Below are 27,522 nucleotides of genomic sequence, written 5' to 3'. Positions count from 1 at the left end.
CCGCCTCATCACTGGGGCGCAGGAGCTCTTGCCAGTCGTTCGCTGCGGAGCTCAGGCCGGGCTGCTCGGCGGCAGAACTGCCGGGGAGGCTTTCTCTTGACGTTGTGTGCTCGGACGGAATCAGCTGTGACCCCTGAAACCGCTCCTCCTGCAGCCACGATGGTGGCCAAGGACTATCCCTTTTACCTTTCCGTCAAGAGGGCGAATTGTGCCTTGGAAGTGCCGACAGTGACCAGCCCGGCTAAAGAGACGGAGGTACTCAACCTACTGCTGATACGGTTGCAACTTTATTTTTCTTTACAGTGCGATCTGTATTGCTCTGGGGCAGGGATTACTATGTCTTGGAAATAGGTTTCTGCGTCTAGATACCTGGTTTGTTTAGGCATCCTTGATGGACTTTTCTGGGAATCAAACTTTCTTCTGGAATGAGGCGAGGAACAAAGAATCTAGATTTTTGTCATCTGTCACTTTAAGGAGTTAAAATTAATATTTTAAGTAGCTAATTGAGAAGTAGTGGTTGTAGCGGTGTGAAGTATTTTATTGCGGGATTAACCATCACTTACAAATTGTTAAACTTGTGCAGGAACTGGGAGGGAATCTGCAAAACGGTATCTTGAAGCATTATCTGTCTCTTCCTCACAAGTAATAAACTAAGGAATTAATCTAGTAATACGCTTAACTGAAAACTCTGCCCTATCAGCAGGTTAGCTAATCTGGTTTTTAAAAGGCAGGAAATTCTTTCAAGTTACATTAAAAATCTTATTCATTAACCCAAATTCAATGTATTGAATTGCAAAGTTCTCATAAAGGGTGGAATTTCAGGAACAAACTTTTGTGACAAAGGGTCAAATATTTGATACTTCAAGTTAATGTTGCTTTGTGTGCTTGTTTGCAAAGAAAACAGTGACCTTAAGCATTCTGTCTGGCTGTGCTGGACGAAGGATAAAATTTCTTTCTGGAAGTTTTTATCACTTAAATATATAGCGGCTTCATTAGCCTTGTTTGCTGAGTAACTTGAAGACAACTTACTAGATTGAGTGCATTTAATACAACTACATCAAAGATTGTCTCCAGCAGTTGAATGGATCTGAAGTAAAAGTAACGTAAGACAAGTGACCCTATTGGATTATGATGCTTACAGTAAGAACTAAGAAGATACTGCACTCTTGTTTTTCAGTATACTTTTACATAAAAGGGTTTATTTACCGATGAAAGTGTGTTGTTTTTCTCAACTGTGTGTTTTTGGAAAGTAACACCCTGAGTGTGTGTGTGTGTACACAAGTGGATCTATGGAAATCGCAAGTTGTTAAGTACCCAATGATTCTCTCAAGGGTACTCATTTTACTAACTATAATATTAAGAAATATGGTTTTAGCCTTTCCTGCATGAAGATTTTTTTGATGAATGAATAGAACTATCAGAACTGAAGAGCTGGAGTGTTGCTCTCTTTACAGTTAGGAAGGGCAGCTTGATTATAGTCAAATTTCAAAGAAGTCTCAATGAATGCTTAGAGCATGAGGAGTATCTAATAACAGATGTGATCAATCAAAATTACAATGTACAAACAGTTGTTTTAGATTTATAATCTGAGTTTTATGTGACTAAGAAAATGCACCCTGTGCTTTCAGACTGTTTTCTGAGAGTGTGATGGACTTCCAGCATTCTGAAAAATAAACTTCAGACATTCAGTTTGTCTTAGGAAGGTATGAAAAAACCACCTTCCACTCCAAAAAATTGGTTACGGAAGCAGAAACGAAAACTAGCCTTTGGGAAAGGCATTATAAGGATAGATGTATGCAGCCTGTTCCTCTCAAGTCTGTCAATATAGAGGGGAAAAATGCACACTTCTTCTCAAGCTCTGGTGTTTAGCTGTTCTTGCATCTTTTAGTATTCACAAGGCTAAAAAAAGCTATTGGGCGCCTTCTACCACAATTTTGTGTAACTACGCCAGAAAGCTAACTTGCTCTGTGGAGGTTATGAATTTCTGGCTTTGAAAACCTGTGTTTCCTTTTAATTATTAACGAGTGAAGTTGATTGATTTATTTAATAACCTAACTTGTGCATAAATGTTGTATGTCTGGAATAGAAAAATCAGAACTTGTGTTTACAAAATGTTTCATAGAATCATAGAACGTTTTTGGCTGGAAGAGACCTTGAAGATCATAGAGTTCTATCTTTTCCTAGCCCTATCAACACCACTGAACCATGTTCCTCAGTGCAACATCTATCTTAAACAGCTCCAGGGATGGCGACTCAATCATCTGCCTGGGCAGGCTGTTCCAGTGCCTGACGACCCTCTCAGTAAAGAAATTCTTCCTAATACCCAACCTGAACCTCCCCTGGTGCAACTTCAGGCCATTTCCCCTTGTCCTCTGACTCTATTAAACCATAATCTTTCCGTGTTTGTTTTGAACAAATATAAAACACAGTCTGGAAGATCAGGTACTATAGTACTTATATGGGATGAAATTCAGCAAAAATCTTGAGCGTATAATGTACTGTTGAAATTTTCCCAAATTTCTAGTTGGAGATCTCTGGGTAACAAGCTGGAGCTTATGGACAATGGATTACTTTTTCCTTGGCCATTACTTGGAGCTGACAGAGCAGCTGTGGAAATCTAAGGATGTTTTTGAGGAACAAGTCAGTAGCACAAAAGAGAACAGAGGATGTCTACTTATTTCTTTCTTTCAGCTACACGAAATTCCTTAGCATAAACTCCATAGAAGTAGCACGGTCACTAAACAATGGAAAATGAAATGTCCCAAATGTATGTGAACAGTAGAAATCTGAATTCTGAGAAAAAGTTTGTGCACCACTTGTCAAAGTGCATAGTTCTGTCTAAATACGGTTTAAGGGCAACAAAACTTCAATGCCTGAGAAATTAGTTGATACAGGAAACACTATAAGGCCTTTACATATATCATTCCATACTCCACATCAAATACTGTAGTACGGTTCTAGGTGTACATGGTAGAGAGGTTTGGGGTTCTTTCCAGCCTTTTCATAATTCAAAAAAGGAGACAGTTAGTAAAACTTCAAATTTGCTTACTTTAAGACATAAAAAGTTCAGAGTCTTTCCCAGTGGTAAATATCTACGTACCATTTTTTATATTTCACTGGTTAACGCAACTCCCTTATTACCCCTCTGAAGGAAGCTGGTGGATAGGCAGCTGGTGAGAAGCACACACAGTCACAGATTGGGGTTTAAAGGTCTGAATGTGAAGTCATGGCAAGGAAGATGTGGATTCCTCAGAGTAAGGATGTTCTGTTCTGCTGCACAGGATCTAACACAGTGCCTGGATTTGGGCTCTAAAAACTACAGTAGTGGTATAGAATTCCATAGCATCTTCGGTATGTTGTATGTCTGCTTACATCATTTATACTGCAGTGTTCTTAGACCTAGGAGTCGGGGCTGTTTGTAATGTCTTTTGTTGCCTCCCAATATCCTCACTGCTTTGATGTGCCGGCAGGCCAGGCTGCCTTGTGCTCAGGGCTGCATTTAATTTGCATGGGGAGGGCAGGAAGGCCAACCTGGAGGGTAACCCACAGCCTCTGGGCCATGGCACATCATTAACGTGAGAACCGGGCACAGAGCCAGAGGGCGAGGGACCAAAAGATTGTGAGATAAACTGCAAGCCATGAATATTCTTTGATCTTCATAAATGTATGCATTTCATTTTTATGAAATATTAGCAAGGTACAGTTTTGATATATTTCAGGTAAGTTCATGTGCAGTGTAACTGCAGTGAGCTAAACACGGAAACATGTCAAGCCTCCCACTTGGAATTACTGATCTGTTCTGCTTAATGGCAATTTGAAACAAAGAGCTTGCCTTTATTTTTCCATTCAGTAACTCACTGTAAGGTGTCTGGTTGTTATATGGCAGTCCAGCTTCATGTCTACTTTGTTCCAGAATGGAAAAGGTCTTTCTTAGGTATTTTGTACAAGCAGCTTCTAATGAGAGGAAACGCAGAATTTAATCATCTCTACAGTAGTTGTGTGTTTTTTTCAAAGTTTCTGTTGCTTGTGTTAATTCACACAGTGTGAGGTTTTTCTGTTAATTGGCCTTCATTTCCGAACTCCTGCTAGATGCATTGATTTCTGGGTATTGCAGACAAATGAGTGATCAGTCAAGATAGCTCGATGCAACTTGTGCTACTGACACTTCAATGGTTCTGCCTTGCATATGGCAAATGAAATCTGAGGTCTTAAGGGTGGTGACTAATGAGGAGGGCCTGTTTGGGGCAAGGACCCAATCTTTGATGAACACATGATGCAATAGTGTGTCGCAAACATCAGCTGATCATCTTCGACTGATGATACTTCACCATTTCTCTCTATGGCTTTTCATTTTACTCTGGCTAGCATTTCAGGTCCTCTTCCTTATAGCACTGCAACTAAAGCAAAATATCTCTGGATTTTGCTTCATTTGATTGCTGGTTTTACGGAAACTGGCAGAGGAGTATAACAGATCTCCTAATGCTCCTGTTGGAGAGTGCAGGTGGTGGATGGAAACGTACGGATTTGAAGGGAAGTTGTATCACTGGCACACACAACTTATTGAATGGTTGAGTTGGCTTTATATATAATTTTTCTTAAATCACTTAAGTTCTTCTTGCAGTGCTGGCAGTTTTACTAGTGGAATGCTTCTCACAGATTTAAGGATGAATTTACATGGATGGGGTTGGACTAGATGATCTCTAGAGAACCCTTCCAACCCCTATCATTCTGTGATTAGTTACCTTTGTCCAGTACTCAGCGGTACTTAGAACTGCTTTAGAGTCACCTGCTTTGTTTTTCTTGACCATCACCCTCAACTCTAGAAGAGTCAATGTCCTAGAGTTCCCTAATCAGAATATTGCTAAGATACTATGAAGCAAAGATAAATGTTCTGCTGTTTCAGGTATTAAAAAAATAATTTATTAGTGCCAATAACAATGGAGAATGTTGTTCTGGTTTTAGATTTTCTTTTCTCTGAAGGTGCAAAAAGCCTGAGATACTAGGCTTAATTTATTTTTGGGTAAGTGTTTGCTGTTTTAAGAGACCGTTGTATGTTGTTTTTTCTATTTTAACCTTTTTTGTTTGTTTTGTTTCTTTTTTATTTTTGCTGAAGGTTAAATACTGATAACATCCTGTAGAAGAGGGTTTGAATGTGGTTGGGTTTTTTATTATTAAACTCTGAGTTTTGGGGGCATTTATTAGAACTGTTTAATCTTAGGCCAATTTAACTAGTAGTAGACTAATAAAAATAATAATGTTGGGCTTCCTGCCATGACAAATGTTGACTTACCCTTATAAAGCTGACTAAAAACTAATAACCTTTAAAGTATAGGAGCATGGAAATTGAGCCAGTTACATAAAGTCTGAAACAGAGTGGTTCTGTTTTAGTTTGCTGGCACTGCTCTTGAATTAGATTTGAAACAAAGGTTACTGTAGTGTTTCAGTTTATAGTGTCTTCTGTATATTACACTGTTAACTCTTCTGAGACTAATTTAAGTTAAAACATTTTGCGCTACTGAATGCTCACATTGCACAGAATGAATGCTTTGGTTATCTGATTGTCTCGGTTCACAAATAGAAAATATGCTGAAAGGAGAAAAAAACCACCCCACCCTATCCTAATTTTTATAAAACAACAAGAAAGTTAGCAATCCCAAATCCAGAATTACTACTGTAACTTGTTGAACTCAATAAGGTGGGGTGTTTTTAATAAGCATTGACAAATTCAGCTGTTTTGTATGAAGATTGAGAGGCTAGTTTGCCTTTGAATGTGAACAGGCTAAATTCTAATATTCTAAAATGCAAAGTTCCTGTACCAGTTTTCATATAGGACTTGTTTTCTAGGTTGCCATAAAAATATCCATAAATTCCTTTTGTTGAGTTTGTTTTTAAATACAATCAGAAAAAGCAACACAATGTGGTTACAGTAGTGCAGCACGTGGGCTGAAGACACAAGTCTAATGACCCCTCAGGGAAATATTTTCCATTGTTTGTCACCTTCAGCACCAGTTCTCTGACATGGAGACTGTTGCTGAAGTTGCTGATAAGAGATGACAGAGTTGGGTGGAAAAACAATCATAGCAGCCGTGACCATACGTTGGCTTTTACTGTTCTGTGGGAGGAAACTAGTGGCTAAGCCGATGAAAGAATTTTGAAGTGAGGTACTGAGGCAAATGAAGACCTTTTATATGGCACCTACCACTCAGTGCTCTTCAGTATATGTTATCCAGCTCATTGGTTCTGCTTTTCTTAGGGTAATATAAAGGGAACCTGGCCTAGTTCTTTTTGTTTCCTTTCCCTTTGTTAGAAACTTAAACCCCAATTTTTTGCTAGAGTAATTTATCCATCAAAGTGTGATAATTAAGCTGTGGGTAGCCTTAATGAATGACACGGTATGGAGCACTAATCAGTACTATTAAATGGATTTTTAACTTGCTCTGATACTCTGCTTTGAACTTTGTGGAAATTCCCTTCTTTACATACACTAGTATAAGAGTTGTTTTATTTTGTGGATGCATGAGAAATATTAGCTTCTTTGCCTAAATAGCCTCCTAAAACTTTTATATCTGTGTAGTGTGTTGTTGGGTACAACGTATTTGGTTATTAGGTGCAAGTTTCACTAATGATGAAATACAGATAACATCAACTTAGCTGTCAGTATGTTGCATCTAATCTAAGTGCCTAATTCTTCTCAGGATCTTCTGCTTTGATATGCCTTTGTGGCTTGCCCCAGGAATGGATGCTGTATGCTAAGATTCAGGCTTTTTAATTGTAATCTGTGTGTATTGTAGCCAAAAATAATAATACGTAAGTTATCTTTTTGCCCAAAATATTGTCATTCTGAAATGACCATATCACAGTTTTCAAACTGACATCTCATTCAGTTATGCAAAGCAAAAAGACTAAAATTTTACTGCAGAGAGCTGGGAGAACTTGCTCAGAAAAGTATGGCTTCCTGGTCGCACTCTAGCTGGAGCTGCTTGCTGTACATATTTCCCAGCTGTCCAACAGCCAAAAAATAATTTCTGGAGAGTTATACATGACAAGATGTGTAGACAAGGTGCTTAGGGGCGGGGTTTAGCAGTGAACCTGGCATTGCCAGGTTGGTGGATGGACTCTGATCTTAAAGGTCTTTCCCAACTTAAACAATTCTATGATTCTATGAAAAGCTAGAGTTTTCCTTTCTTACTCACTAGTCTAAATCATCACATTAGAGTTTAATACATAGAAGATACTAGAGATACAGTTGTACATATATATGTATATTTAGGAGCTACATAATAAATTACAGTGATTAGAAGATTGATGAGACATAACATCTTTGAAACTTCTTATCTTATAGTTTCTTGTCTTAAACCAGTGATGATCAGTGATTTTTCTGTTGTGATTACTCTAATATTTCTTCTTACAAATTCCCCAGAAAAGTGTATGATAAAAATATATTCTCCCAGGAGGACATAGTAATTGTTTAAAATGTCAACTCTCTGGTTTCCAGAACCATCCAGAGTTTGGATATGTATTTTCTAGTTTTATCAGTTTGTTTAGTTTCAAGATTCCTTTTTTTGAGGCTGCATATATATTTCCAGCTTTAATTTTTTTGCTCTATGAATTCAAATATTACCATAGTCATCCTGAGTTCAAATATACAGCTCCCTCCAAAAGCCATCTGCTCTTTGTTCTAGCCTAGTCAGGTATTATTTTGGCTTCACTTGACCGTTCAGCCTTTGAAGTTTCTGCACTCATGTTTCCCTCAGCTTTATTTAGCCTTATATCAAATTTAAAGCTCTGTCAGATTAACATTACTTGTTCACATATACCGGTTCCAGATTTTGGAAACTCTGCCAAACTGGAGTCTGGGTCTTTTGTTTTTTAACTTCCCATATTGTTTTGGCAAGCCTTCATGACTCTGAAAATGCAGTCTGACATTTAGTAATTTCAAAACTCTGAAACTATTTTTTAATACCAATAATAACAACTTTAAAAGATCGGGTGAAACGTTGTAATTCCTGATTTTTTTGTGTCATAACTTGGCCCAGTTTCTAGGCAGGACAGGTGATGGTTGTTGCAAGTGGATCCAGCCACTAAATCCTATCTCTCAATCCCAGCTGCTTCCAAGTTCCTTGAACTGGGAGGAAGAGCAGGAGGGAAGGAGGGCTGAGTCTGCTTAGCTCACTCGAGATCCAGACCTGGAATCTGATGTTCAGTTGTCTTGGACGGTATGTCCTTACCAGAGTCTCTTCATGCTGGACAGACGCTGGCATCACACACTTCTGCATTCGTGTGTGCTTAGATTCTTACCCTGAAAGATTTTATGATGTGGCACCTCTGGTTAACTGTAAAATCAGAGATTTTTCAGAGACAAATTAGTAAAACAATGAATAAATGTACTAGGAATTTCTAACCGCCAAGCAGTTTATTCATATGATAATAAATAAATAAAATCGAAGCAGCATCTGGAATGCAGCTCTGTGATCTTATTGGACTGATGTGCAAGTGCAGATTCTGGTCAGTATCTCTGGATAAAGCAGAAGAGTTCACACGCCTTCCCCTTTCCATTTGATCTCTTGGCTGTGAGGAACAGAAGCCTTGGTGAGAAAAATAACCGTGTTTAAAACTCTTTTACACACTTGACTGTGGAATGTTTCCCTGTCCAGATCATTTGTTCACCTTTTCTGCGGTGCTGGTTTGGAGAGGTGACACAGCTTGAGAATGAGGGTATTGATGAAAGGGGAGATACAGGAGGAATGGATGCAGAGCATGCAACAGAAATACTGTGAAGTAGTGTCTAACAGTTTCAGAATTACTATCCTGCAGTTTTAGGATTGCTCTGGTAGTGCTGTATTTCCATTGCACAGTCATAGCCTTACCTTTACAAACTTTATTATTCCACAGTGGAGGGGATGACTCAGTGCTGATTGCTCTTGTTGTTAGACTTATCTGAGGGTGATGACACCTGAAACACTAAGGTGTGATGAATTTTCACTTCCAGCTAGATATGTTAACCTACCAGACAATTTCTAATGCAGGGTGAAAATCAGGCTAGAAGCATCCAGAAAGTTTTCCCCGTAATTAAGAACTTCATGATTAACAAGACTTAGTTTTAGAACTCATTGACTGAAATTAATAATGCTTCTCTCTTTTAATAAAATTGAATTCATAATTTGAACTAGATACTTAGCTGTTTTGGTTCTAATCAGGCTTTTTTCAGTGTTGGATCAGAATACAATACATTGCATGAAGAATTCAAAACGGTGCTTACACAAGGCTTAGAACCTTCTCGGGCAACCCTTTATCTCACTTTCCTTTGACTTCTGGGAGAAGCGCTGACCTCTGGTGGCTGATAACATGAAGCTCTAGAAGAGCGCAATGTTTTTTGGTGGTGACTGAAACGATTTGGAGCTCCTTATCTTCAACGCCAATTTCTGGTTTTAGTAAGGTTTTGCAGCATGAACATTAGTAAAAATTATACTGCCTTAGCATTTAACTCCTTGAAATAGATGGGAGAGTTTTAAAGGACTGGAGGGGGCTCTAAACTGTTCCCACTGGAGCCAGCACAGGTTTCAAAGAGCCTTTGGGGTGTCTGACATGAAGTAGGGGAAATCATATTTCTTCTTTTCAGTTCCTCTCACCAAGATAAAGAAGTTGATTTCCATTCTTCTTACTCAGACTGACTTTCTCCAAGGTTATTTGATGCTCTGCATCAATTTTCACAGCTGCCTGAGGTTTATGCCCCACACAGCAGAGCAAATTACGCCCTGGGCTGAGTGTTTTGCCTGCAGCCTTTGGGTAGTAATTAATAAACTTCACCTGTAGTCACACACACAATATTTGAAAAGTATTGAAATAAGGATAGACTGACTTGCTGTTCCTTGCTTGGTTTTACATACTACTCAGGAAGTTTCATTCAAGTTACTTGCAGCATGCTCAAATGAAATGCTGCAGAGGTGCAATGAAATCCAGATTTACTTCTTTTGTGATTTCATTTGCTGTCAGTAAACTCTTCAGAAAATTATCCAAGGGCTTCCGGGCTTAGTTTTAAATTAAGACTGGAATGGTGAATAAATCACTGTGTGTGTGGAGCATTCAGCTTTCAGAAGGGAGGATGTGGCTATGATGTTGCACACATGAAATGTGTGCTTTTTTGCATGAATTTTGTCTTTCGACCAAAGAACATACATACAGCAGCAAAGTTATGAGATAGTAGAAAGGATACAGCAGTAAAGAGGGAGAACTCTTTGATATTAATCCTAATTCCATTCTCCCTGTCTTCTGGAAAGTCCGTACAGTCTTGATTTCCAGATTTTGCTTTCAGGGTGAGATATTTATGCCGAAGTAACCTTCGCTGCTAAGGCTGTGCTGCTAACAACTTCTGTGCTGCTGGCGTGGCGCTGCCTGACCCTGCCTGGGACTTCATGTCCTTTCACTGCAGTGCAGCGCGATTTCTAACAAGCAGGCTCTGCCTGGGGTATTACTTGTGCATCAGGATTGCGTTCTGAATAATCACAAAAAAGAAGCATCTTATGGCTGAGCCAGCAGTTAGAGAAGAACTACAGTGGAATCTCAAAGATTTTTCTTCTTTTTTAGGAGGGGAGGGTGGGGGGTGGGGTTCATGGTGCTGTAGATAAGTATGCTAGTGCTGCTGCAATGACGTAAAAAACCTCCTTCAAAAGCCTGTCTCAAAGACATGGTTGCTGAAAAGGAAGGAATATGAATAGCAGTGCAATGGAGAACACAAGGATGTAACTCGGTTTAGGCTGCTAAAATTCTCTAATGCCAGGTTTCATGTGTGATGGAATACATTCTTTTTTCTAGAGGGTTAAACACTTTGTCCTTCATCTCAGCCAGCATTTATGGATTTCCAGGTCTGCCTGCTGAGAATTAAATTAAATATGTAGCTGCTTCTCACCTTTCCTCTGTTGCTGTACAAATGGAAGAGAATTTTTCTTACCAGTAATACAAATGATGATCATTGCTGCCGAGATTTATTATTTTTTGGTATCAGGAAGGATAACAAGTCTGCCTTGTTTCCAGAAGGATTTGGATTTCCGAACAAAAGGATAATTAAGGCATGCTCCATTTTCTTAAAGCTATGTCTAGGAAATTAGAGGCATAGCAAGCCTACACAAACTTTATAAGCATGGCTGAAAAGGAAAGATGAACTGCTTTAGGGTGTCCTTGAAATATGTTGGATGGGGTTTTTAACTTCACTTTTGGAAGGTTTGGCTCTTTTTCTGTCAAAAGTTGCCTTTTGCATGTGCTGTTCAAGATCCATTAAATGTCAGATGGAGGTTAGGAAGCCAAGGGTAACTCTTCTATTTTTATGTATTTATAATCACCTTTTTCTTGTGTTACAAGTTCTGTTAACGTGGTGGGTTGTTGGTTTTTTTTTTTTAAATCAGCAGGACAATTGAATTTGATATTGAAGTGATTATGTATTACTATAACACTGTTAGAAGTATATATGGAAAGAAAAACATTTAACTGAGTGTTTTATGTTAAATTTTTGTTTAATTTTCCTGCGTCTTTTAGGCAAGAATTAAATATAGGTAAACAGCTTGTTAATGTGTTTGCCTGTATATATATATTTCCACAGGAACATGCACTCAAAGGACAATTACAGCTAAGAGATTTCTGTCTAAATTATATTTTCTGGAATGAAATCTGTTTAGCTGAATAAAGTCATATGCTGACAGTGCTAGAGGCAAAGAAACAAATGGAATTGTTTTTATTTGAAAGTATTCCTTTCAATGCCAAGATTATCATAACGTGCATTGGCTTCAGAGCACTGCTGAAAATTTCTCTTTTAAGAATGAGTTAATATAATAAACTTATTTAGTCTTTCTTTACCTCTCTCCTTTCCCTGCTCCCAGCCATGCCAACTTCTCCATCATTACATTTTTCAGCTGTTTCCAGGATCTGTATGTACCAGCCAAGAGCAATCTGTCATTGTCAGAGTTTAAAACTGCTATTGTTTACTACCCTAATTATATACCAGGTTTACAAACTTGTTTTTTTATAAATGCTTTCTTGGGAAAATCAGCAATGTTCATCTGGTTGTGCTCACACTCCCCCCATTTTTTTCCCTTTCCCTTGTCCTCCTCCCCTGCTACAGGAGCCCAGTAACAAACGGGTCAAGCCGCTTTCCAGAGTTACGTCACTAGCGAGTCTCATTCCTCCCGTCCGCGCCACTCCGTTTTTTTCAGCCAGACGCTTCAGGTAATCGCAGAAAATGCGTCGCTGCATTGAACGGCACTGCTGGCAGGGAAGGGCACACGGACTCACAATTTCTGCTGGGAGTAGCATGGGAACGGGACCCACACATACGTGCACCCCCCTACTATGGTGCGCCAAACAGGTTTAGGCAACTTACGACTAGAGTCACTCGATTTCAAAACTCAGAACTTTCACGTCAAAAAACCACTTCTCTGTGCAGATAATTAATGGTTTTTTTGATTACCGGTAAGAAAACTATTGCACCTGTAGCATATAGAAGTTGTTACACTAAAGTATTATCATTGCTTTCTAAATCTGATGAACGGTTTTCCATGATACTTTCTGCTAATTTTGGTTGGTTTCTTTTGAAAGTGTCATTTTTCCTATAGTGAGTCATGCAGGACTGCTAAATTTTCTTCTGTGAAATGAACTTTGACCTTTCCTAAAGAAAAGAGTTCATGAACAATTGAAAAAAAGTCATTTTCCAAAGCTTGTGATGAACGTTTATAAAGGGCAAGCAAATTTTAAATGCAGCTTAGAAAATAAATAATGTAGATTAGGTGTGTAATGTTTAACATAATAACAAGTTCCACATTCTAGTTCCAAGACTAATGGTACCTCAGTTTGTAAAGTATTTGTAACTTCAGACCTAGAGACTGTACAGCATCTGCGTGCTCAATTCTCAGTGGTCATCACGAGAGGCAAACTGTTGGGAGCTGCAATCCTGCTGTGGGTCTGGCCTAGAAAGCCAGACTGTTTCCTTTTTAAAACACTTTATGTAAGAAAGCGTACCTAATTTCTTTGAGAGGAAACATTAACATACCTTGAATGTATTAAAAATGTTGCTTAATCAAAATTAGTTTAATTTCAGCATTATTTAAGTTATCTGTTAAACTCGAGGGGAAAAATAACTTTAGACCTAGGAGCCTTATGACAAGCGGATAGAAAGCAATGGGAAAGAACCCTGTTTTTTATCTAGAAAACAGATTATCACGGGGCTTCTTTACCATTGGTTTTCCTGTGCTCAATTTTTCGAGTGCAGACATCTGCATAGATGCAGAGAGCACGTGTGGAGGGTTGGAGGCAAGGCGAAATGGCTGAAACTCCCTCAGTCTGAGTTTGATCCAGAAGGTATATTATAGCGTGACTAGAGCAGAGATGCCTGTATTCCCGGGGGTGTATAAATCTCCTCCGTAGTCTGCCTCCAGGAAAAAATTGGCCCGACTCTGAAAGGACTACATTAGTTCCAGTTATGAGGAGTGTGGAAAGTGAATTAATTTTTGGCTAAACTGCTTCTGAGCACGGCGCTTCCGTTTTCACAGCCTCAGACAGCTGTTGTCCTCATTTAAGTACCTACTCTGTCGTTCTGAAGTGAAAGCCTTTGAGACTGGGTTGTCCAATACAGTTTTGTATTTATTAAAGTTTGGGTTAGACTGTTGTAAACAAACTCTCCTTTAAGGCATGTAGTAGCAGCTTCCTGAGATGAGAACTACATAAATGGGTTTCAGGGCAAATTTTTACTAAAATAGGAGAGAAAACAGTGGCTTTGGAAGTTCTGCTGTTGTAAGCATTTCAGTCTTGCTCTGTTCATACTGTTTATAAGAATATATTTTAATTAACTGTGTGCTGCTAAGTAGATTAAACAGTGATGTTATTCACACTATGTCCTTTAAGTTAACAGCATGCTTGAAGGAGCTGCAATGAGAATTGAGCCTGTGTGTTCTCCAAATCCTAGGTCTGAACCATTTTCAAGTGGTAAATACTGGTGATGTCTCTCAAAACTTCAGAGCTGGCTGTAAATGGACTTCTTATCTGATTTTTTCAGCAACAATAGAACAGGCAAAAAAAAGACTGACCTTCTGTTGCTTGGGTGCTCCATTTGGAATTACTTAGAAGCATTCTGGAAGCATGTGTAGCCTTTTTACTTTGTTATGCATTGGCATAGCTGTCACTGCTTTCTGGAACAGCACAGAGCAGGATTTTTTTTTCCATGGTATAATACCTGTAAAAAGAAACAAGTCATGATTTCTTCTTACTGGGTGAACTTTTATGTATCTTGATTGTTAAGTTATTTCAGTCAAAACCCATGTTTTTTTGACATTGCTGCTAGATGTTCTGTATCTGTAAACCCAAGAAAACTACTATCATCACCACAGCATCCAAAGCAGAAACTTCTTCCCCTGGAAGAAAACAAACAAAGCCAACAGAACATCCATCCCAAAAGACTACTCCCAATAGCATCGGTAAAAGGAATTAGAAAATTCTCAGTTTCCTTTATGGCATTTTAAATAATTCTTATATATTCATTCTGAATGGGAGATACATGTAAGAGGGGAAAAAAAGTCTTTCCAGCTTGCTTTCTGGGGTTTTTTGACTATTTGTAGTCACTCTGTTACTGTCACATAGGCACAGTAGACTAACTGACTAGTGTAGTGCTGTTAACTTCATCTCTGACGAGAGCCTGCCTGTATATTTGCAGGATTCCAAATCCCAGGCAGGTACTCTTGTTTGATTATCCACCTGGAAAACCACTTTATTTCATAGCTGTATTTTCAATCTGCATCAAGCTAGACTAATGATGATGATGATCTTTTTGTTTCTGCTTGGTCTTATGCACAGCTGTGCTGTTCAGCTTAAAAACTGAAAATAGGATCGTCAGCTAATGCTGAAGAGAGAAATCAAAGTCTAGCTGGCAACTTCAGTTTTTATCAGTGCATCCTGAATTTAAGTAGGGAATCCAAATTATTTTTAGCTGTCTTAGGACGCCAGAAATTTCTAAAAATCCTTAAGAAGAAAACCTGTTAACAGGCTTACAAAACTTTGATCTGAAGTACCCTTTTTTCCCAGTATGTGAAGCTATTTGCTTTACTGCATCCGAAATAAAGGTTTGTTAACTGTGTGACTTAACATCAGTAACACATAGACCCTTCATAGTAACAGTCTTGGAACAGCCAGTGAAAGCTACTGCAGTCAGATAAATACAGTCAACGAAATCAAAGGTTGTGGCTGGATTCTTCCCCAACTCCTTTAGTTTTTGGAACTATTTGAAAATTTTAATCATCCCCGTTGGGCATAGTTTTTAACCAGTATGCTGGACATGTTTTTTAAGGGTGCTGGAAACTAGGAGAATATTTTTAAGACAGAGAAATGCTGCTTTGACATTCCTACAATTCTTTCACACGATTCTATCACATGACTGATTTGTTTTATTAATTTATTTTCCTTCATGAAAACTACCAACCAAAGATACCATCAGAGTACCTTTAACTAAAAATTTCTGGTAGAACTTCAGTTTAGGGCTCTATTACACAAAACTAAATTGGGTCTCTCTATTTGCTAGAAACTGGCTAAGGTAATAGAACTGAATACTGTACATGTGTCTTAAACTACTGTTTATTTGGGGATTTTTTTTAGCTAGGCTTATATATCAGGTTTACGTCTCATTTGTATTCTCATTACAGCATTGATGATCCAAGTATGTTTGACTCTCCAGGGACAAAGTATTAATTTTAGCATTAAATAGTATTTCCCTGGTGATACTGTCTCTTAATAGCTTAACAGCCAACTTCTGCAATGTGCATGCAAAGGGGAAGATATGTTAAAATAAGCTTGTTATTCCACACTCAAGTATGTGACTCCCAACCTAACGCGATAGTCAGTGTTTCTGCGTTGGCTGTGTTACTGTATAAAAGAAGGAAATGCGCCAGACAAAGAAACTACTTGCTCTTGAAGTGGAATCTGTCCTTGTTAAGTAACACCTCAAAACATTTCTGTGCCTTTCCACTAATAAATATGTTCAATCCAATGTTCCTTATTAATATTAAGCAAGGTACAATTGGCATGGTTATTAAAAAGGCTGATGTATGAGAGAAATCAATTACAGTGTGCAGGTAGCAAAGATGCTAAGCAAGCAAGCAGGATTTTGAGGGTTTGGTTTCCTTTAGATTCTCTGAGCCTTTTTGTGCCCCTTCTGCTGAATGGAGGGCAGTATAGAGCTGTAGAGAATAGTAGCAAGCGCTCTCATGCCGCGTAATTAAACATTACTCTCGGTGGAGGTGAAAGCCTACTTTTCTCAAAATGGTAATTTCAGTTTGCTGTTAGGGGTGCATGCCATTTTATAGCATAATATATGACGTTTTGTTTCAAGATCAAGGCATTTACTTTAATAGTCTGTCCGGTACTTTTCATTATAAGTACTTTCTTCATTCAGCATAAAACATTCCTTTAAGAAAACACCACCACAAACGAAGGAGTTATGTACTGGAGGGCGCACATGGGAAATGCATGGAAAGGGGCATTCCACCTTGGGTCATGGAATGGCAACTGTTCTACTTGGCTGCATTCTCATGGTTGGTGGTTTGTGGATGAAACACACCTGCCTCTTTTTCCCTAATCCCTCCATTTGCATGTGAAAATAACAAATCCCATGATTCTCGTTGTAACAAGTGTAAATTAAGCATGTAACTTCACATGTGTTTCTTCTTAACTCTTGAAGGAAGACTAGCACCTGACTTGCAAACTCTTGGAAGGTTGATATATATACTTGTGTGTTTATTTTCAGGGGTTTTGTCAATTCCAAGTAGGGTTCAAAATGGCTTGTGTTAAAAGGCACAGTTTCTATTTATGTAATATGTCTTACGATGTTTTAAAAAAAAGTCTGCATTTCGTGGGCTCTTGCCTTCAGAGGAGAATTTCAACTATTGTACTTTTTATATGCTGCTTTTAACCTGGAAATGAAGAGAATTTACTTTGTTTAAAGTATTCTTACCCAAGGCAACTGAAAGACAATTGTGTTATGTAAGGCAGGTTTTGAATAACAACAGAAATGTAGAGCATTTCAACAATGTGAAATACTTGAGGCATTTCAGAGGTAGGACATAATTTTAATGAAGCAAGAAAGGAATCTTTTCATAATAGCACAGTGAGAGCATAAAGTATCTGCCCTTAGCCTGAACTCTAAGGGTCTACAGGCAAATAGAACTCTCACTTAAAATTGGGCTTCTTCTTATTGAAGTTTAAGACCAGACCACATAATAGGTACAGAGATGCTGTTACACATCATTACACATCATCAGAGTTCAGAGACTCTAGAAATACTAATAAAGCTTCTACGGTAGTAGACCAGAATACTGGTATTTCACAAAATGCTCTCTGCTAACACTGAGTGTGTAACACTTTTCTTCAAATGCTGAGACATAAATAGGAGCAAGTGGTGTGAAAAGAATCTGGCTTGTTGCTTGTCATAAAATCTGAATATCTTTTCCTTAAACATAATGTTTTCTTTTCACTCAGATACCTATTTCACACCTTTCTATGTCAGTTAGTTTCTAATCTCATTTTACATCTGAAGAGGCAAGATATTGCAAGTTGAAAGGGCTTCTCCAGGTATCAGAACCAGTTTCGTCAGTTAGAGCATTGTAGCACTAATTAAATAATCCTGTTTACGGACATATCTGGAATGATTACACCAATCCAATCTGTCATGATTCTGACAGTTTACAAAAAAAGTAAAAAACATTATCACCAGGTAGCAAGACACTTCATAGAGTAAGAGGAAAGTTTTTAAAGGGCAGTCTCACTTTACTTTTTTCTGCCTAGCTGAGAAAACATCTTTCTTCTCAAACCATTAATATGTGTTTGTTGTAATGCACCTTTTCATCTGACATCCTCGAAGTAGGACCTGTTGTTTCTCAGTACAGACATCTTCAATCAGACCTCTTCACCCACTGAAAACAAAAAAAGTCTAATGATTATCTTGATTTTCAGCTGATACACAAGATGACTTGATCTTCCAGATTTTGCTATCCTAGCTTTCTAGAGTTACAGTGTAACAGTTGAATTTTTCTCTCAAAATTAACGAAAAAAAGTATTCCTACTATTTTTTGTCTTTAAAATATGCATTAATTCTAAATTTTTAAGTATTAGGAATCTAATGAGGCAGATATGTGTAATGCATGAATAATTCTCTTTACAGAATTGAAGCTTCTATTTGTTCAGTTGTTGCTGTAGTGTATTAGACCATTCTTCCATTCCCCCTGCGTTTCATTCGTGTTGTGTGGTATATGAATGCCTTGTATAGCTTGAAACATTGGAACAGGACATGGATATAGCTCACTGCAGGAATGGAAGCACTGGCTTTTCATAAAGATGTATTAAATAATTTTTCTTAGATTACCAGTACTGAACATTGTTATTACATTCTCACAGTAAAAACTAATTAGAGAACTTTTGCTGCAGTGGACTGTGTATATACATTTCTTAAGGGGAAAAGAATGTGTAACGTGAAACTGTTCTACCAATAAAAACTATTCTTCTGTGTATTTCTAGCGTTCTATCAGCTTCCGTAGTGACAGTCGCCCAGATCTGTTCAGTCCACGACCATGGTCTCGAAATATGCCCCCCACTAACACAAAGCGGAGAGACAGCAAACTGTGGAGTGAGACCTTTGATGTCTGTGTCAATCACATGCTTACATCTAAAGAAATCAAGCGTCAAGAGGTATGTGGTTTGGTTTGGTTTGGTTGGGTGGGTTTTTACCATAAATTTCATGTTCAAAAGTCATCTTTAAAGCATGGAGTTCAGGAATGCTAGAAGGCAGTAGGATAGAATTTGGCTTTCCCGAAATTAAACAGAACGTCACCACCCTCACTAGAAGCAGAATTCCATCCCCGTGTCTTTGTAATTCAAGCTGTTTTAAATGAATACATTCTCTCCTTAAATCAGCTCATCATATTTCCTTAATAAATGTGAAGTTACTGATATACATCCTACTGTGATTGGCTGCATGGGTGTACATGCCCTGTATGACAGTTTCTGTAGTGGTAGTTGATATTTTGATGTTTCGGTTTGTTGTTCTAGAAATGTTGAGCATGCTGTTTCAGGAACAGGTGTTCATCAAGTGATACACACAGAAATGCGTAATCATTCCTCTTGTTGGAAAAAAAGTATCTTTATGGAAGCTCTCAGTGCTAGAAAGATGAAATATTGATCAAAAGACATATCTTTCAAAGGAATAACAATAACAACGTGTGCATCAGTTTTAACGTGTTGTGCATGACAAATTCTAAATAGTTCGTGTTACAGCCAGTGACAGAACTCCTGTGGAATCAAAATTTTTTGTTTTCCTAGAGAAATTTCTAGCAGTATCAACAAAGTTTATAACAATCTCCCTGAGAATGCTTTAAAGACTGAGTCATAAACAACAGTAACATCAAGCATTTCTTGTGCAGATTTTATCATTGCACAAGAATTCATAGGAAGTAACCTTGAAGATTGAGAACTTCAAAGGCATCTTACTGAAAAATAAACTGTAGAAACTGTTTGCATAGTGGAACAGTCATTCCTGTCTTGGGGCAGAAGACAGGAACCTTCACCGAGCCCAAATGAATGAGCTGCGTTCCAGGATGTTTTGCACGAGCAGTTGTGCTTTGTATCGGTTCTTACGGGCATGCCTCGGCAGTCTCTGAACCACTTCCATGCGTGCGCTGGCAGTAGGCTCACGCTGTGGCAACATGCATGCCAGCAGGGTAGGAGAATCTGCACTAGCTCAAGATGTTCTTCCATGGTTTATGCAGGTTGAAACCCTTGACTGGGAAGTTAGTGATTGTAACCAACTGAGATGTTCCTAGCTTTGCTGTACCTCAGTTTAGAATGAAATCATGCAATAGGTAAATACAATGGGATTTTAATAAGATGAGTGATGGTGATGGTGATGGTTATGTTTAATGTGCCAGTTTTAAAGTCTCAAATCTGCTTCAAGAGGAGTAACTGACGTCAGCCGACAGTTAAGTAGAGCTCAGCCTTCATAACAAAAAAATTAACTGATACCAAAATAAAAGTGCTCACCACCAAAGATTTGTCTCTTACTTACTAGACTCCCTGAAACTTTTACCACTGTATGTGTTAAAATGGAACACAGCAAACTCCTATGCAAGTGGTTGTATAAACAATTAAAGTATAGTTGAGTCAACATATCCCACTGAAGATATCTCCCCCACCTGGAAGCACATCGGTTTTGAAAAAAAAAAAAATAATTCTGTGGTTCTTTCAGATAAATTCAGATATATTGTATGAACAATCTGATACAGCTCTGCTTTAATAAACACTGCACATGATTCTGAAGCTATGGGATAAAGCTGTACTTTGTATCTGCAATTACATTTAGAGACATTCTGTTACATGGTACTAAGACAGCTGACTAGAGTATAACATCAACTCAAGTAGTTGAGTATAGATTAAATAAAGATATTTTATAAAATATATGTCTCTTTTTACAGGCTATCTTTGAACTTTCCCAGGGAGAAAAAGACTTGATAGAAGATCTGAAGTTAGCAAAAAAGGTATTTTTAAAAAAAAAACACGACAAACAGTATTCATTGGCTCATATCACTTTTAAAATAATCCCTGCTTTTTATAATTGCTAAGACAGCAAGGGGGGGGGAAAACCAAATCATACTTCTAGTCTCCCATTCTTTCTGAAACACTTGAATGTGTTGCTCTATTTTTTTTAAAATATGAAATCGATAGTTGATGAAACTTTGGCTTTTGGTCTGGTTTTATTTACAAGGAGCTTTAAATGTTATCACTAATTTTTCAGATACCAGTGATATATTAATTACAGAGCTCCCCCCTCTTTTTTTTTTTTTTTCCCAGGCATATCATGACCCAATGCTTAAACTTTCCATAATGACAGAGCAAGAATTGAACCAAATTTTTGGGACACTGGACTCTTTAATTCCATTACATGAAGGTAAAACTCACATAGACTTTGTCGGCATTACTATTGCACATTGATTAATAGTTACCTGGTTCTTTAAGTGAAATTTCCCTTCTTTTTTGATCATTGTCAGATCTTCTTAGGCGACTTCAAGAAGTCAGAAAACCTGATGGATCAACAGATCATGTTGGCCATATCCTTGTGGGTTGGGTAAGACATAGTTTCTAATGAATTTGGGGACTTAAGTTTGGAGCTGCAACACAGCTTTTACCAGACAATTTCTGTATGTAGCATAACACGTCACAAATGTATTCTTAAAGTATGTTTAAAAGGTAAGGCAACTATTTAGACATAATGGAATATTTTCTCTTTCAGGGATTTCCCATGAAAAGAATTAGACTAGGATGTTGTTTTTAAAGCTTTTGCTATTCAAGAGATGAGCAATATATAATATGCTTTGAATAAAAATCAACAGTTGGACAAGAGCTGTTCTTATGTAGATCATTTAAGAATCTGCCCCCATTTGTATTCTGGTTTTCTAGAGAAGCGAAGCTTCAGCAGTCACATTGTGTCGGGGCAGCCTGCAGTTATTTGTGAATGTTAGCCTGCTCCGTTCAAGGCAACAGGTAGTTGTGAGTGCCGTCAGAGGTACTAATTTTCTAGAAGTTCGTTCAAATGATGCAGACGGGGTAGAAGAGAGATGCTATTGCTGCCCCATGAAAGAAGTTGCTAAGTCCATTTTCATTAGTATCCAATAACACGGACACTGTAAAAAAGGCTTTTGTTAGTTTTGTTGATAAAGTTGCTCATTGTATTAAAAAAGAGCTATTTTTAAAAGGATTTAGATATGTTAGAAGTTTATATCTAGGTAGGTGTAAGTAAGTAAATGTAGCAGGAAAACAAGATCCTGAACACCAGTGAGCTTCTCTTGGTCCAGATAGGTCCGAGTCTAGTTTCCTTTGTTGAAGATTTTAATCGCGTGTTATTATCAGTTTTTGTAAATGGATATATTGTCCTAATCAACACACAAGCTGGGGTTTTTTCAGATGTAAGGCACAGTTCTGTCATTTTAGTTTGGTCCAGGTTTTTGAGGGCAATATAGGATTTTAGTTATAGAAGTTTGCTTATCTAAAAAAGGCCAGGTTTGGAAGTACTCATTCCTAGGCTTTTTTTTCCATTCGTAATTAAAATCAGACTTCAGTGTTCAACTACTGTCCGCACTAAGTAGCAATCAGTCTTCAGCCATGGGTATTTTTAATGCTCTGGGATAATACTGGAGATCTCTAGGAACTGAGAGATGAGCTAGTGCTTCTAAAAGAGTTAAATCATGAACAAGGTGGTCAGAGAACTCTTGTTAACAAAACACTAGATATGTTGGAGACACTATCGTCAGTAAATTGTGGGTAGATCTCCAGCTAAAAAGATTCTCAATGGGAAGTCTGATGTCCTGAATCACTTGAAACTCTCGATGTGGCAAACTGTGCTTTATTTCAGCTGCACAATAATTTATTCCTTTCCTCAGCTTCCATGCCTAAACTCCTATGATAGTTACTGCAGCAATCAAGTAGCAGCCAAAGCTTTATTGGATCACAAGAAACAAGATCACAGAGTGCACGATTTCCTACAGCGCTGCCTCGAGTCTCCTTTTAGCCGCAAACTGGACCTTTGGAATTTCCTTGACATCCCAAGAAGCCGTTTGGTTAAATACCCGTTACTACTCAGAGAAATTTTGAGACACACACCAAATGATCATCCAGATCAGCAGCACCTTGAAGAAGCTGTGAGTTACTGTTTGGTTTGTTTGGGGTTTTTTTTTAGGAGATTATAGCACTTCTAGCTTATTAATGAATTAAGTGACACTACATAAAATATGGAAATACTGATACTTATGTGAACAGCCAAAATGAATATCTGAAATGCCTAGTCCCACTGTCCCAATTAAATCCTATTTCAGTAGCAAAGTGAGGTGTTTTCCCCAGCTCTTGTCTGATCCTTGTCCATTTTGTATTTACCTTTCAATATAATTTTCCATGTTAATCTAAGTTGGGTAAAGTGGAGATTTCTTTTAGATCATTTAGATAAGTTTTATTCCCTGACTTGAGACCTTACGTAACGTCTGAATCTAGATTAATTATCATCTTTTTTGAAAAATGCCTTCTTTCTGTTTTTTATTCAGAATAGCATTGCACTTTCTGAAGTAAAACCGGAGGGATCAAATCAAAAGCTTTGCAACTTGCGTATTTATAGAAGGGACTTGATTCAGATATTCCAAAAGGTTTCTAATATTTCTAGTCTTTCCCATGCACACACATATATGCATATATATCTACACAGACACAGAAACACACACACACACATATATATAATCCAATAATATGCATCCATGCAAATGTATAACTGAGAGTAGATGAGCTTACTGTAGCGGATTTGTTTGAAACACACTTATAAATTAATGAATAAATAAATATCATCAGTATCCTACTGCTTTTGAATAGTATTTAAATATCAGTACATTTTGTTATATTTTTAGAAGAAAATTTATTATTTGCCTAGACTTGAATATTTTATACATTTTTGTATTTCTCTGGTGAAAAATGACAGCCCTGCATTTTTTGGAAACGGCATGTTTCAAAACACGTGTACCTGATGACCATCGTTTTGCTATTCCTTCCCCAAATCTCTTGCCCAGCTCGACTTCTCTGTTGTGAAATTGGACAGAGCTTAAATTCAAAGCTTGGCTATTCACATGTAGATGTAAACTATTAGCTACATTTTGCCTTTGTGCGTATTCTTTTAAACCCAAACAAAAATCATAAATATCCCAATTCTTCTGCCTATTTCTAAGGTTTGCTTTTCCACCTAATGTCTAATAATGTCTTCTAAAAGTATTTTAAATGCTTTCTTCCAGTACTTGTGGTGGGGAATTGTTTAAGGAAATATAAACAGGATTATTTTCTTGTATCAATAGCCTTATATAGCTTTGTGATATTCTGCTTCAGCAGAATGCTGTTTTATGTTTGAAGTGATGTATTTAATAAATTGTGTATTTGCCAAGTCAAATTAGGAAACAGAGGTTGGCTCCTCAGACTGGTTTAGGCTTATGAGGTATATTTGTCTTCCTGTCTGGTAATCTGCTATAAGCACATTGAGCCAAGGTGATCCACGATAAATCTTGGGATCAGCAGATTCTTGAATTATCTGTTTGGGCATGTATGTGTAAACACATTCCCCTGCTCCTCCTCCAGTGATTTAACAGAGGAATTTGATCAAAGTAACTTACAATCACTGTTAGACTTCAGTAAATCAACAGAAGTTCACATCCACATGCCCAGTTAAAGAGACTGATTTTCAGTTTTAGATGAGTTGCTCTCGAAGTCCTTAAAGATTGCACAGTATAAGGAAGTTCAAGATAGGGAGCATATTTCTATAGAAAAGGCAAAGAGTTTTTAAATTATTTTTTAAAGTAAAAAAGCAAGATAATTCTTCCTTTTAATTTAACGTTGTAGGTATATGCAAGTAGTGGAATTGGTAAATAAAATTGATTTACCTTATTTCCAGGGAATAACTTTCATAATAAATAAAAGTTGAGAATTTAGTGTTTTGGGCCAGTTGCATGTTTTGCAGGAAAAGGATCGTGATAAATCTTCTGTTTCTTGTTCTTTGAAACAATACAGCACTTTTCGGAGAATTATAAATTATTTTAATAAATATTTTAAAGGCAGATCATTTGTCCAATGTCATTTATTCGTACATTTCAGCTGATAAAATTACATTTCTGATTTTATTTCTTGCATCTTAATTCTGCCTATTTTGATTTTTTTATAAGGAAATAAATGTCAGATTTTGAAGCCATTGTTAAAAACACTTTAGTTTGGCTTTATCATTGTCTTTGTACACTGTAGCCTGCTTAATTCTGTTGCTGCTATTAATAGTCTAATGGACTGGTCTGCAAAAAAGTAATGAAAAGTATACTGTAAATTAAAATACTTTTTCCTTGTGGCTACAGTTTAAATTGTTAGGAGATAGCTCTTGACTATTGGACTGTCTAATTAATTTTTGTGTGTTTTCATTGTTTTTCTGTAGATTAATATAATTCAGGGCATAGTGTCTGAAATCAACATAAAGACTGGTGAATCTGAATGCCAGTATTACAAAGAGAGACTTATTTATCTTGAAGAAGGCCAGAGAGATTCATTGATTGATAATTCACGTGTTGTATGTTGTCATGGTGAACTGAAGAACAACAGGGGAGTGGTAAGGAATAAATGTTTTGTTATAACTGGCTTTTAAAATTATCTTAATTTTGCATGACAGCTAAAAGACCTGTGACTATACCTATGGAGACATTATGCTCTTGTGCATAGGAAGTTGATAAATATTAATTATAACTTACCTTTTTTGACAGCAGTCACATATCTGTATATGGAGATAATAAGCCTGTATCTGCCTCTGTCTGTTAAGGCAACCTAACTAAATTCTAATTCTGGTAAATTTCAATAAACTTGCAGGGAAAAAAGCAAATATGAAACATACTCTGATCTCAGAGACATGACAGTAACGTCTATAATGCTGTTGAGCCATAAGGCTTTTAAATAGTAGGAAAAGAGTAATCCTTATTTTAACTGTTGAAAACGTAAAGTTATAACATACTAGAGTTTAAATCAGTTTAATGATGTTCTAAAAATGGAATAAGGCTTTATTTTTTATTAATTTCAACAGAAACTGCACGTCTTCCTCTTTGAAGAAGTGTTGGTGATTACTCGAGCTATCACCCATAATGAACAGCCCTGCTACCAGCTCTACCGGCAGCCCATCCCGGTGAGGGAGCTGGTGCTGGAAGACTTGCAAGATGGAGAAGTGCGATTGGGTGGATCCATACGTGGTGCATTCAGCAACAATGAGAGAAGTATGGCTACACCTTTTTTATTTCTCTCATCAGGTCATTTTTAGCCTTAAGACACTTGCCGATGAGTCATCAGAATATTTTCTCTAAAATTCACGTTATCTATATCCAACATTTTGATTTTTATTTCAAACTTATTGATTATGTTGTAACATGCTTCTTTTAGATTGTTTCTCAAAGTTCAGTGAACCAATAATGGGAATGGGATTTCTCCACACACCTGCTGTACTGAATTAAGAATATGTAGAATGTAATGGCAAACCCGCGAAACTATAAGCAAGTCTCTTTTTAAATCGTTTTAACTGTTACGACTTTCCTTAATTACAGAGACATTCATTGCTATTCCATAGCCAAGTCTTTCAGCTGACAGTTCGTGTCATGCTCAGTGTTAAGACTGCAGCTGTTCATGTTAATGTCCTTCTAATGTAGCGTATTATAAAGATGCTTGTTTTTCTTACAAGGGTCCTTTGAATCTCACTTACCTTGTGAAAACTTTGAGGGTTTTTTGTATGTATTCACTTTATTACTGAAGGGAATGGAAGAGATGAGGCAATCTCTGGCTGACAAAAGACATAGTATTCAGTGAAGGTCCTAGAACTAATCTGCTTTGCAGAGAAGTAGGAGAGGCGTTGAAGTGTGGGAAAAGCCTTAATCTTGCTGATTCAGTTAAAGCTTTATGGGTAGCTTATACATGGCAGAACCAAAATTGTTTAATCCAGCAATATGAAATTACTGGAAGTGCTTGTGGTGCATTCTTGCCCCACAAAACAGGAGATACTCAGACTCTTCCCTCTGGTCTGATGTCCTATTGGCAGAAAAACACCCTAAGTCAAAAGTATTGCATATTTTGTTATTTAAATATACCCTTCAATTATAAAAATCCATTCAGCAAAAGTACTAAGTGGTTTGATACGTGTTGTTTCTTTCAGTCAAAAACTTCTTTAGAGTCAGCTTCAGAAATGGATCTCAAAGCCAGACTCACTCACTCCAAGCCAATGACTCCTTCAACAAACAACAGTGGCTTAACTGTATCCGCCAGGCCAAAGAAAAAATTACATGTGCAGGCAAAGCTGGCTTGCTGAACTTGGAAGAACATTTTCTTTTGTCACCAAATGGAAGCAGAGTACCCCAGGGAGAAGCCAAACTTGAGCAAATGGACCACTCAGACTGTGAGTCAGAATGTAGTATGGACACCAGTGAGATCAGCATCGACTGTGAACATATGGAACAGACAAACTCTTGTGAAAATGAAAAGCAAATAGAAACCAATGTTTGACAAAGACTTACAGCTCATGGAAGAAAACATGTCTCCTACCTGTACAGTATTTGCATTCCATACATGGAACCATTTGGAGAAGCACTTTTAAAATATTTTTTGTGACAATGTCAATGCAGTCCCTCTTGTATTCGTACCTATGAGTGTAGTACTGTAACTGCCAATCTGTATAAGCTGGAATCTCTTGCAACTCATGTCCTGTGATTATATTCCATAAACATCCAAGGTGGATGAAAGAGGTACTTAACCAGTTATTCTCAATGTCCTGCTGTAAACAGAATCTCTAAGCTACTGGTTAGATATGCATTGCGTAAAGAATCTTCCCCTAATTTTTAAAGTACTTTATTTGTCCTTTAGTGGGGCAGCTGAAGGTGTGGACTTAATACGGAGTTTCAGGATGGATATCAAGATAGT

General features: G+C 37.5%; 1 protein-coding gene across 1 annotated transcript; it reads left to right on the top strand.

The window, feature by feature from the left end:
• The first annotated feature begins 159 nt into the window (after positions 1–159).
• ARHGEF3 (Rho guanine nucleotide exchange factor (GEF) 3) lies at positions 160–27,493 on the top strand. The gene is given in 11 exon segments (XM_009865168.1): positions 160–255; positions 12,113–12,194; positions 12,197–12,216; positions 18,541–18,711; positions 20,490–20,552; positions 20,866–20,962; positions 21,063–21,139; positions 22,452–22,709; positions 25,013–25,183; positions 25,649–25,835; positions 26,762–27,493. Coding segments are annotated over 11 exon segments (1,569 nt in total). The 3' UTR covers positions 27,109–27,493.
• The last annotated feature ends 29 nt before the right edge of the window (positions 27,494–27,522 follow it).

The sequence above is a fragment of the Apaloderma vittatum genome, unplaced genomic scaffold (genome assembly GCF_000703405.1).
Source record: "Apaloderma vittatum isolate BGI_N311 unplaced genomic scaffold, ASM70340v1 scaffold39702, whole genome shotgun sequence".
In the NCBI taxonomy this organism is placed as follows: domain Eukaryota; kingdom Metazoa; phylum Chordata; class Aves; order Trogoniformes; family Trogonidae; genus Apaloderma; species Apaloderma vittatum.
This window is presented reverse-complemented; position numbering and strand designations above follow the sequence as displayed.